This window comes from Mauremys reevesii, linkage group 11 (assembly GCF_016161935.1).
Source record: "Mauremys reevesii isolate NIE-2019 linkage group 11, ASM1616193v1, whole genome shotgun sequence".
NCBI classification, from domain to species: Eukaryota; Metazoa; Chordata; order Testudines; family Geoemydidae; genus Mauremys; species Mauremys reevesii.
Window position 1 is genome coordinate 34,736,348 of NC_052633.1, and position 12,695 is coordinate 34,749,042.

At 39.8% G+C, this 12,695-nt stretch overlaps 1 protein-coding gene across 10 annotated transcripts in view; it reads right to left on the minus strand.

The window, feature by feature from the left end:
- OSBPL6 (oxysterol binding protein like 6) overlaps nucleotides 1-12,695 on the minus strand; it is a 182,292-nt gene that overhangs the window by 34,518 nt on the left and 135,079 nt on the right. For all 10 annotated transcript variants that reach the window (XM_039495756.1, XM_039495760.1, XM_039495761.1 and 7 more), the window contains one exon: nucleotides 7,337-7,467. In XM_039495756.1, coding sequence (XP_039351690.1) covers nucleotides 7,337-7,467 — 131 coding nt within the window. The remainder of the gene's footprint in view (nucleotides 1-7,336; nucleotides 7,468-12,695) is intronic.

Consider the following 12,695-nt stretch of genomic DNA (forward strand, 5'->3'; position numbering starts at 1 on the left):
ATGTTGTATGTATAGTTGGGGTTATTTTTTCCAATGTGCATTACTTTACATTTATCCACATTAAATTTCATTTGCCATTTTGTTGCCCAATCACTTAGTTTTGTGAGATCTTTTTGAAGTTCTTCACAATCTGCTTTGGTCTTAACTATCTTGAGTAGTTTAGTATCATCTGCAAACTTTGCCACCTCACTGTTTACCCCTTTCTCCAGATCATTTATAAATAAATTGAATAGGATTGGTCCTAGGACTGACCCTTGGGGAACACCACTAGTTACCCCTCTCCATTCTGAGAATTTACCATTAATTCCTACCCTTTGTTCCCTGTCCTTTAACCAGTTCTCAATCCATGAAAGGACCTTTCCTTTTATCCCATGACAGCTTAATTTACGTAAGAGACTTTGGTGAGGGACCTTGTCAAAGCCTTTCTGGAAATCTAAGTACACTATGTCAACAGGATCACACTTGACCACATGTTTGTTGACCCCTTCAAAGAACTCTAATAGATTAGTAAGACACGATTTCCCTTTACAGAAACCATGTTGACTATTGCTCAAGAGTTTATGTTTTTCTATGTGTCTGACAATTTTATTCTTTACTATTGTTTCAACTAATTTGCCCGGTACCGACGTTAGACTTACCGGTCTGTAATTGCCAGGATCACCCCTAGAGCCCTTTTTAAATATTGGCATTACATTAGCTAACTTCCAGTCATTGGGTACCGAAGCCGATTTAAAGGACAGGTTACAAACCTTGGTTAATAGTTCCGCAACTTCACATTTGAGTTCTTTCAGAACTCTTGGGTGAATGCCATCTGGTCCTGGTGACTTGTTAATGTTGAGTTTATCAATTAATTCCAAAACCTCCTCTAGTGACACTTCAATCTGTGACAGTTCCTCAGATTTGTCACCTACAAAAGCCAGCTCAGGTTTGGGAATCTCCCTAACATCCTCAGCTGTGAAGACTGAAGCAAAGAATCCATTTAGTTTCTCTGCAATGACTTTATCATCTTTAAGCGCTCCTTTTGTATTTTCATCGTCAAGGGGCCCCAATGGTTGTTTAGCAGGCTTCCTGCTTCTGATGTACTTAAAAAACATTTTGTTATTACCTTTGGAGTTTTTGGCTAGCCGTTCTTCAAACTCCTCTTTGGCTTTTCTTATTACACTCTTGCACTTAAGTTGGAAGTATTTGTGCTCCTTTCTATTTGCCTCACTGGGATTTGACTTCCACTTTTTAAAGGAAGTCTTTTTATCTCTCACTGCTTCTTTTACATGGTTGTTAAGCCACAGTGGCTCTTTTTTAGTTCTTTTACTGTTTTTCTTAATTTGGGGTATACATTGAAGTTGGGCCTCTATTATGGTGTCTTTAAAAAGGGCCCACGCAACTTGCAGGGATTTCACTTTAGTCACTGTACCTTTTAACTTTTGTCTAACTAACCCCCTCATTTTTGTATAGTTCCCCCTTTTGAAACTAAAGGCCACAGTGTTGGGCAGTTGAGATGTTCTTCCTACCACAGGGATGTTGAATGCTATTGTATTATGTTCACTATTTCCAAGCGGTCCTGCTATAGTTACCTTTTGGACCAGCTCCTGCGCTCCACTCAGGATTAAATCTAGAGTCGCCTCTCCCCTTGTGGGTTCCCGTACCAGCTGCTCCATGAAGCAGTCATTTAAAGTATCGAGAAATTTTATCTCTGCATTTCGCCCTGAAGTGAAATGTTCCCAGTCAATATGGGGATAATTGAAATCCCCCACTATTATTGGGTTCTTAATTTTGATAGCCTCTCTAATTTCCCTTAGCATTTCATCATCACTATTACTGTCCTGGTCAGGTGGTCGATAATAGATCCCATTGTCACAATGACTTCTGTTAAGAGGACATCTGGATTCTAGGAACTGGAATGAGAGGCCATCAACCCATTTCACAGCAAACAGCTATAAATCACTATTGATCTGGGTTAGATTTGTATCAGTGACCCAGAAGAGAAACATTCCTTATTAGAGCTGAGCAAATAATTGATTTTTTTAGGTCAAGGGCCGAACCAAAAAAAAAAATCTGAAAAAAAAAAATGCGGTTCTCGTTTAGAACTGAAACTGAATTTTTTCCCCTTTCCCAGGAAAGAGTTTCTCTGAGTATTTTATTTGCATGTATTTGCAGTAATACATTACTATCTTAAACAAAAATGAATCAAAAAGCAAAAACAGTAGCAAAGTTTTCAAATATCTAGTCTCATGTAGGGTTTCATACAAAGCCCAGCTCTGCATTCAAAACCTCCTGCCACACTGCTTCTGAAACACTGCTCTCAAACAAAGAAACTGCCATGTCTGTCTCAGAGTTAATTCCATACTCACACACAATAAAGTCCTGTTTAAAAACTCGAGTGATGGGTCATTTAACGTCAGTCTTCTTGGCAAATTGTCTAAAGAGAACCAACCTCAGGTTGGAGTGAATTTATCATCTAAGATTCTTTGGATGAACAATATTCTAGGATCCTCCCAATATATATGAAAAGAATCTTTGCCCTCATGACAATAGTTTTGCCAATGTGTCAATGAATCTGTAAATCAGTATCACAATCAAGTACCTGTTAATGATATGAAAGAGTGTTCTGACAGTAGCTATTTGCATCTTCTGACCCAGTGTCAGAATTGATTTAAACAACAGTATTATTAGCTTCACATCTTTCACTATTTTTATCCCTAAACTACATGTATCCTTGTTGTTAAATTATGTAAACTAGGTATTTTGGCATTTTTCTGAAAAATTTTAATAGACAAAGAATTCATATCTGAAAATCAGACATTCTAGATTTACGGTGTCTACTTTTCAGACTGTCTCTTGTTTACACTGAGATAGCCCAAGCTAGAGTCTACATATGAGTATATGCTGAATGCAGACTGATAAAACTAATCCATTCGGAACAATTAATGTGTATCATAGAATCATAGGACTGGAAGGGACCTCGAGGGGTCTTCTAATCCAGTCCCCTGCACTCAAGGCAGGACGAAGTATTATCTAGACCAGTGGTTCTCAAAGCCAGTCTGCCGCTTGTTCAGGGAAAGCCCTCGCGGGCTGGGCCGATTTGTTTACCTGCCATGTCCACAGGTTCGGCCGATCGTGGCTCCCACTGGCCACAGTTCACCACTCCAGGCCAATGGGGGCTGTGGGAAGGACGGCCAGCACATCCCTCGGCCCACGCCGCTTTTTTTTAATTGAACAGAACTGGTCTCAGAACTGATCGCTGCGAGACCCTACTTTATATACCCTTCCTGTGTGAACCACCACTACTCTTTGGGAACGGTTTTCCAACAAGTTACTTGTAGTAACCTTATAGTAGTTCCATCTAGGTTGCATTTCCCTAGTTTATTTAAGAAAAGGGTCATGCAAGACAGTATCAAAAGCCTTATGCTTTGTCTACACCAGCACTTTCGTTGGCAAAACACACTCCTAACCAACAAAAGTTTCACCAACAAAAGTGCCGGTGTGGACAGTGGTATGTCAGCAGAAGATGCGCTCCTGCCAAAATAGCTACTGCCACTCATTGGGGGTGGTTTAATTATGCCAGTGGGAGAGCTCCCTCCTGCCGGCATAGAGCAGCTACACAGGAGACCTTACAGTGGCACAGCTGTGCTGCTGCAATGTCCGTAGTGTAGACATAGCTTTACTAAAGTCAAGATCTACTACATCTGCTGCTTCCCCGCTATCCACAAGGCTTGTTACTCTGTCAAAGAAAGTACTAGGTTGTTTTGACATGATCTGTTCTTGACAAATCCATGCCATTACTTATCACCTTATTATCTTCTAGGTGTTTGCAAATTGATTGCTTAATTATTTGTTCCCTTATCTTACCAGGTACTGAAGTTAAGCTGACCGGTCTGTAATTCCCTGGGTTGTCTTTTTCCCCCTTTTTATAGATTGGCACTATATTTGCCCTTTTCCAGTCCTCTGGACTCTCACCTGTCTTCCATGGTATCTCCTCAGTCAGCTCCTTGAGTATTCTAGGATGTATTTCATCAGGCCCTGGTGACTTTAAGACATCTAACTTGTCTAACTAATGTTTAACTTGTTCTTTCCCTATTTTAGCCTCTGATCCTACCTCATTTTCACTGGCATTTTAGTTAGATGTTCAATGGCTACTAAACTTTTTGGTGAAAACTGAAACAAAAAAGTCACTTAGCACTTCTCTCATTTCCACATTTTCTGTTATTGTTTTTCTCTCCTGATTAAGTAACAGGTCTACCCTGTCCTTGGTCTTCCTCTTGCTTCTAATGTATTTGTAGAATGTTTTCTTCTTACCCTTCATGTCTCTAGCTAGTTTACTCTCATTTTGTGCCTTGGCCTTTCTAATTTTGTCCCTACATACTTGTAGTATTTGTTTATATTCATCCTTTGTAATTTGAACAGGTTTCCACTTTTTGTAGGACTCTTTTTGAGTTTCGGATTATTGATGATCACCTAGTCAAGTCAGGATGGTTTCTTGCCATACTTCCTATCTTTCCTACACAGTGGGGTAGCCGTGTTAGTCTGGATCTGTAAAAGCAGCAAAGAATCCTGTGGCACCTTATAGACTAACAGACGTTTTGCAGCATGAGCTTTCGTGGGTGAATACCCACTTCGTCGGATGCAAGTGGGATAGTTTGCTCTTGTGCCCTTAATAATGCATCTTTGAAACACTGCGAACTCTCTTGACCCATAGACTGGGGAACACTGCTCTAGAGAATAGCAGTAATTTGTGTTAGCAGAAACTTTCCAATCTTAACTGTTTCCTGACAATAGGATACACATCGGTAGTTCTTCACCCCTTTTCCCTATAACTATGCCTCCTTTTTCTTTCTCACCCTGGTATCTGCACAGCACTTGCCCAAACTCCACCATACATTCTATACTCCCATCCTTTTCATCCTCTCATGCTGAAGGGAAAGATAGGAGAAACAAACAGTTGCAGGATGCGAGAGGGTATGCCTCTGGGTCGGCAGTACTGAAATGAATGTGTGCATGCAAACACATTTATTCAGATCCAACTGATATATTTGAATGCATGTGTTCATTTCAAGACACCGTGTGCATTCAAAGCCTCATGAATAAACTAATAACAAAGGAATTCAATTGACTCAAACCCATGGTATTTATTAACTTTTCTTTTTTTTGTTTGTTTGTAAGATTCAACCAGCTCTAGGTTAGCCAAAGTGCATACTGCATATAAGTATAGAAATATACATGCACAACAGCAGTGAACTCAAGAAGACTAAAGCACATTATGTACTGCTTCCTCTTATCTCTCTCCCCCACCCCCAACATGACTCACCAGTTGCCTCAGAGCTGATCTGTACATATCCAGGGACTCATTACTAAGACTAGAACTGGGCATGGAAAAAATCTGCTCTCTTGAGCTTTATTTATAAATATACATTGGATGTGGATAATAAAAAAGTGTAAGTGCAGGAGAGAAACTATGAATGTCAAATTCTTATTCTTCTGCTTCTTTTAAAATGTACCTGGATTTAGTGTTTGTGACAGCTGCTACAGTGAGAGGTCTAACGACTGAAGTCCTTCATTTATCAGTAAAACAGGTATTACACAGTTTGAGTTTCCCCATCACATAAACCTGAACTGGAAGTATCACCACTAGGGAAGGGAAATTAGCTCAATTTCCATTTCCTCTTCACTGAGACCATCAACCAGGATTTCCCATTGTCACAATGACTTCTGTTAAGAGGACATCTGGATTCTAGGAACTGGAATGAGAGGCCATCAACCCATTTCACAGCAAACAGCTATAAATCACTATTGATCTGGGTTAGATTTGTATCAGTGACCCAGAAGAGAAACATTCCTTATTAGAGCTGAGCAAATAATTGATTTTTTTAGGTCAAGGGCCGAACCAAAAAAAAATCTGAAAAAAAAAATGCGGTTCTCGTTTAGAACTGAAGCTGAATTTTTTCCCCTCACCAAAACAAAAATAGATACAATTTCAAATCAAAATGTTGAGTCAAAACAACATTTTGAAACAAAATGGTTCATTTAGAAAATGTCAGCATGAATCATTTTCACTTAAAAAAAAATTCCCCTCGTTTCTTTATTCGGCCAAAGCTGTTCACCAAATCCTACCTGAAATTACAAATAGTTGTGATAACCCTGAAATGGCATTTTTCAGCAAATTTACTATGTGGCCAAAAAATTGTACCCTTCTCCTGTCCCGTTATCTTTACATCTACTAACATAGCAAATCTTACAGTAGAAAGATAACAGTTTAGGAAAGTAATTTGGGTAAATTACAGTTTGCATTTAAACTTGCATGTTCTTTGCTATTTCTTACATGCTTAGTGTTCCCTGCTAGTCCATGTTTCTTCAGAGTGAAGGTAATAGAAGAATACCCTAGGCCCTGATTACCCTTGAAAAACTAGGCACCTCTTCTTGACCCATGAATTCTAGAAGTGCGATTATTTTGCAAGCTGAGTAAATCAGACTGAACTGATTTAACGTACACTTTCTCATTCCTGTATTACATAAACTGAACCTGGTTTTCAGATTACATTTTTAGAATTAAGATACTTATTAAAGAGCCTATTATCCTGACTGGCTTTCAGTGAAAGATTTTCAAAGCACTCAGCATTGGCCAAACTCTGCTCCCGCTGAAGTCAATGGTAAAACTCCCTTTGACATCAGTGGGAGCACTGATTGGCCAACACTAAGTGCTTTTGGAAATCCCACCTTAAAGTTACACATTCAATATACTGCAATTAAACTTCATTAACATTGGTTTGTGGGAGGCTAGGAATGGCAAGAAACCTAATCCCTGGATTACATGCTCATACATGTAAATTGCTCACTTTTTTTTGCCCATAATCATTTTTGCAATTGGAGTAATGGATTTATGGAATGTATCTGTGAATGATCATTCATCATTTTTAAATTAATGTAGGAAAACTGAATTAAAAAATAACCTTGAATGTGCTGTCAGTGGTTTTAAGAAATATATCTAAGATTTTCATATAAAATATTTCATACCTCAGATCTATCTCAGACACTAAACACAATGAACACACACAAGGAAATAAGAGACACTTAATCTTTCACATCTACATTTCTTAGTTTTCTTGGGACTCATTCAGATTGCTCCTGCTTTCTAACACATTTGCAACAAAAAGCCAAGGGTAGAGAAGCTGGTTTGAATTTACCACTATCACATTTTGTTATTTAAGTTTTAATGAGAAAATATCTGGCTGCAAGATTTGGCATTTTCCATGCCATCTCTGGAAATGGCAAATACAGTATAGACAACAGGCATTTGGCAAGTCATAGAATTCCACTTGTGCTTGAAATCAAAGCAAGGGCATACCTGAGAAAGTGATTGTCTGAGGCGTGTTATTTGTGAATTGTGGCCTGTAACGTCCTGTTCTGAAACCATCTGCTTAAGCTTCTCCTTCTCAATAGCTATGCTGTTAAAGGCAGACTTCAAAAGAGAATGAACTGGGGGAAAGAAAAAACAAATATTTCCTTAGACAAAGTACTACACTTTGCTTGTAATCAATAATGAAGGTTGTGACACCTCCCTTCCCCCGCTCCCCAAATTTACAGAAATAAGAAACTAAGGCCCAAATTTTCAAGAGTTGGTGCCCAAGTAGATTGCATACATGCATCAGTTGAGATTGGCACACACACACACACACACACACACACACAATGTGAGTGTGCACAAATACTTGTCTTACGTGCACATACTGGTGGCTGTGCATATGCAAGTTCGATAGGTGTAAAAGTGTGCATGTTCTTTTGAATATTTGGGTCTAAAGCTATTTTTTCCCCTTTTGTAAAGCAAATCACCCTGTTCCTTAATTTTACTCTTCAAATAGTGTAGCATGTATGTCACGTCTGCATTTATGTTCTGCAATGATTTAATGCTGCATTAATAAAGAGGATTACTTTGATCTTGAAACAGAACCTTTGATGATCTAACACTGTGGAGGGACGCAGTGGGTAGTATGTTTTTCCCATTTTATGTATTAGCCAACATTACAGTACACAGAGCCCATACAACGTAAGTTGTGTAAGACTGTTTGCAGCTCTTGTGTCACTGCTGCATAAACATCACTGCATGGTGTTACATTGTGATTATTTCAAATCCAATTATTTAAAGCCTTCCTTCAAAAACAAACAAACAAAAAGAAACCCATCACTAGGAAAAATAACACTTCTGATCATTGCTAAATGTGATTTAGCCATGCATTCCTTGTTATTAGAAACACCCCTGTGTTTTCCAAAAAACCCTTTAAAATAAAACAATTTCTTTTTCATTAAGTATATGCAATACTTGAAATAATCAGCCCATGTGCTCAGAAATGGAACATTAACATATGGGAAACTTTTCTGAATAACAGTTTGACAATTTCAACAAAGAAACGCACAGGATGAAGGAAAATAAACTTTGACCTTTCCCATACATAAAATGTATGCCGCTGTTTCTTTTTTAGAATTATGAAACATTAAGGAATAAAAACCTTATTTCAAGAAAATTCTGCCTCTCATCCCTTACCTCTCCCCAATTTTATAGGGTTTTTTAATTATTGCCCCCTAGATTCACAGTATAGAATCAAGAAATACAAAGTGACTACTGAAACCATACTAATTAGACATGAATCACTGAAATGATCACTGCTTCCTATTCAAATTCTTGAAGACAGAATAAAATGCAGTGCTAACTGCTCCTGTGTGAGCTTAAAAAGCTCCCTTTCCTTCTCTTTATGAAAGTGTTTTCCTTCATTAAACCTCTCCATATTTCTGTAAGTATAGACATTATTAGCTCTCTTTAAAATAAATTTTTTAGATTTCTAGATGTTTATTCCCATTCAGATAGAAAGCTCTTGATCTTAAATCTTAGCTTTGTTCATCCCAAATTTTTATGACAGGTCTGAAAAATGTGACCCAAAATGTGGATGTTACATATGGAAGGCCAAATTCTCTGCCTCATAAATAAGAGACAATTCCATTGAATTCAATATTCTCACTTATGTCAGCAATAAATTTAATCTGGTATTTATAAATACACTTATTTCATGATCAAATTAAACACAAGTAATTGCATATTAAAATAGAATTGCCTAAAAATGCATGTATTCTCGGTTCAAAATGTACATTTTATATCAGATGCATCAAGTTAATCAATTATGGTCCCTGGTCTGCAAGTACAAAGTTCAGTTGCTTGGGACATATTTTTTGTGTAAAATGAGTTCAACATATTTCAAGTCTCAAGTCTCTCTCCCTGCCCTCCCTCCCACACGTTTCAAACATACTCTTCTTTTAGGGGAATAATTCACACACCCCTTTGTCTATTGCTGGTCCCATGAGCTTGCCAACACGATAAACCAGCCATCCCCAGACTTACTGATTTATCTAGTAAAATGTTTTCAATTATGTTGGGGCCCAATCCAATTCCTATTGAAGTCAATGGGAGTCTCTGCATCCATCTCAATGGATGCTGGATCAGGCCTTTAATTTAATTGCTTGTGTGACCCTAAGAACTCCTCCAGTGCCAACTGGCAAGGGGGTTATAAGAATATCCTGATCCTGGTAAGTACATTCTGGTTCACCAAAGAATATCATAGACAGGTCATCTAGTCCAGTCCCTGGCACTGAGGCAGGATCAGGTATTATATAAATCATTCCTGACAGATATTCCGCATTGGAGATTTCTAAGAACAGGCTAGATGGAGATTCCACAGCCTCCCTATGTAATTTGTTCTAGTGCTTAGTAACCCTTACACTTAAGAAGTTTTTCCTAAGGTCTAACATAAATCTCCCTTGCTGCAGTTTAAGCCCATTACTTCTTTTCCTGCCCTCATTAGTTAAGGAGAACAATTTATTACTGTGGCAAGGTGGACTAGGTCTGGAGGCCCCCTGCTGGAGGCCTCGCTGCCATGCATCATCCTGTCCCAGAACAGAGCAATGAGAAGTCCTCCACGTATCCTAGAGTGGCTGCAGAAGAACAGCCAATCAGAGGGGCTGCTGGAGTGACCAATAAAGGTCCAGAAAAGCCAGATAAAAGGCAAGCAGCAGAGCAGCGCCTTCAGTTGCTGTGTAGAGCTTGAAGAGTGAAGACTGGGTGACTGACTAGCTGGCTGGAACAACAGCAGTACTGCAGACAGGACTGAAGCCCAGGGAAGGTTGCTGAAGACTGGGTGCCTGGCTGGTGGGAAGAGCAGCAGAACCAGCAGAAGATCAGTGCGGACAGGCTGAAGCCCGGTGGGACTGAGCACAGAACCTGTGCAGGCCAGCGAGGGAATCGAGATGGGTCCCGCTGGTCTGGTTGAAGACTGAGCCCAGGGAGGCCTGCTGAAACACCACCAGCTGCGGGTACTGAGATGGGCCCTGACTGGGTGGCTGAAGGAGGCAGTGCCTCTGGGAGAAGCCTTAGAGCAGAGGTTGGCAACCTTTCAGAAGTGGTGTGCCGAGTCTACATTTATTCACTCTAATTTAAGGTTTTGCGTGCCAGTAATACATTAACGGTTTTAGAAGGTCTCTTTCTATAAGTCTAATATATAATTAAACTATTGTTGTATGTAAAGTAAATAAGGTTTGTAAAATGTTTAAGGAGCTTCATTTAAAATTAAATTAAAATGCAGAGCCCCCTGGACTGGTGGCCAGGGCTCGGGCAGTGTGAGTGCTGCTGAAAATCAGCACAGGTGCCATAGGTTGCCTACCCCTGCCTTAGAGCTACGGCCTCACACCAGGGCCAAGATAAGAACTTGGACTGTATATCCCGGAATGCGGGACAGCGTATGCGGTTCAGCTGCAGGGCTGAGTCACTGAAGACTCTCCAAGAGAACCATCAGCTGGGGGAGGGGGGTACTCATGAGAGGCGGGTGCCACCTCGATGTAAGAACTAAAACGAAAAGCAGGCTCACACACAACCAATGGGGGGCTGCCTGTGAGAGGTGGGTGCCGCCCCATGAAAAAGACTGGAATTGCAGGCATATCGGCCAAAGAAAGGGGGTGCTCACAAGAGGCAGGTGCTGACCCGGTTACAATTACCCTCCTTTTTCTAACAACTTTTTACATACTTTATGACTGCTATCATGTCCCCCCCTCAGTCTTCTCTTCTCCACATGAAACAAACCCAATTTTTTTCAATTTTCCCTCATAGGTCTTGTTTTCTAAACCATTAATTTTTTTTGTTCTCCTCTGGACTTTTGCCAATTTGTCCACATCTTTCCCAAAGTGTCATGCACAGAACTGGCCACAGAACTCCAGCTGAGGCTGATCAGTGCTGAAGAATTACTTCTGATGTCTTGCTTACAACACTCCTGCTAATATATCCCAGAATATTTGCTTTGTTTGCAGCGGTATTACATTGTTGACTTATATTTAGTTTGTGATCCTCTACAACCCCACAGTACTCCTTTCTCAGCAGTCATTTCCCATTTTGTATTTGTGCAATTGTTTATTCCTTCTTAAGTGTAGTACTTTGCATTTGTCCTTATTGAATTTTATCTTCTTTATTTCAGACCATTTCTCCAGTTTGCCAAGATCATTTTGAAATCATGTGAGATCTCAAGTGAAAGCCAGGGTCACGCTGGTCATTAATATCATTGTGAAATGTATGTACACATACTATGTGCGGAGTTATGTACATTTACTGAAAACATGCTCCTAAAGTCTGTATCAAGGCAGAGTTGGCAAATGGGTTTTCTGTCAAACAAAAGATTGTTATTCACCTCTCTCTCTCTGGCATGTAAATTAAGCATTGTAAGTTAACACAATGGAGAGTCATTTACAAAGGAAATCAATGGGTCAGGAAAGGGTGTGTGTGAAATTAACAGGGAGGCAGCACACACAAGCATAAGCTACTGGGGTCATCCTGTCTCTGAGGTACAGACAATGAACTTCTGGAGATATAAGGAGAAGGTAAGGGTGACATCCCTTGAGCCTGCACCTAGGAAATAATTGGGCAATGCGATTACATTCATGAAAATGAGATCACAACATACCCTGGTTGGAAACACTGCAAAGGATATTTGGGTGAAATAAACTTCTATAGACAGGAGGTTAGCCTGTTAAGTTTAGTCTCTAGAAATTGTGTTATGATTTTGATTTATATGTAATCTTTGTTTCCATAATCCTTTCTCATTATCTCTTGAATCTCAAATCTTTGATAATAAATTTGTTATCTTCACTATAAATATATCTGAGTTCTTTGGCATTACACAAGGAGCTGATCCTGAGTTTAATCATACAAGCTGGTGTGTGCACTGTTCCTTTGTGGACAGCGGATCTGGTATTACTGAGAGTATACAGTAGATAAGGGGCTGGCCAGTACAGGGGAATGGTCCCAGGGGACTGAGGGACCAAGGTGTACCTATTATTAACCTGCAAATCAAACACAGGAGTGGCAGAGTGCAGAGGAGATTGATTGTTTGGGTGGCTAACAGGCTAGCGGTGTCAGTGACCTAACACCAAATTAAGCTCAAGCAAGTCTTCCTCTTGCTGGAGGCAGCGGGTAACAAAGTGACTCACAAACCACCACAGAAAGGAGTCCAGGAGAGCTGGCTGTATTTTAAAGAAGCCTTATTGAGGGCGCAGGAACAAGCCATCCCGATGTGCAGAAAGAACAGCAAATATGGCAGGCGACCCGCTTGGCTTAACAGATAAATCTTTGGTGAGCTTAAACACAAAAAGGAAGCTTACAAGAAGTGGAAACTTGG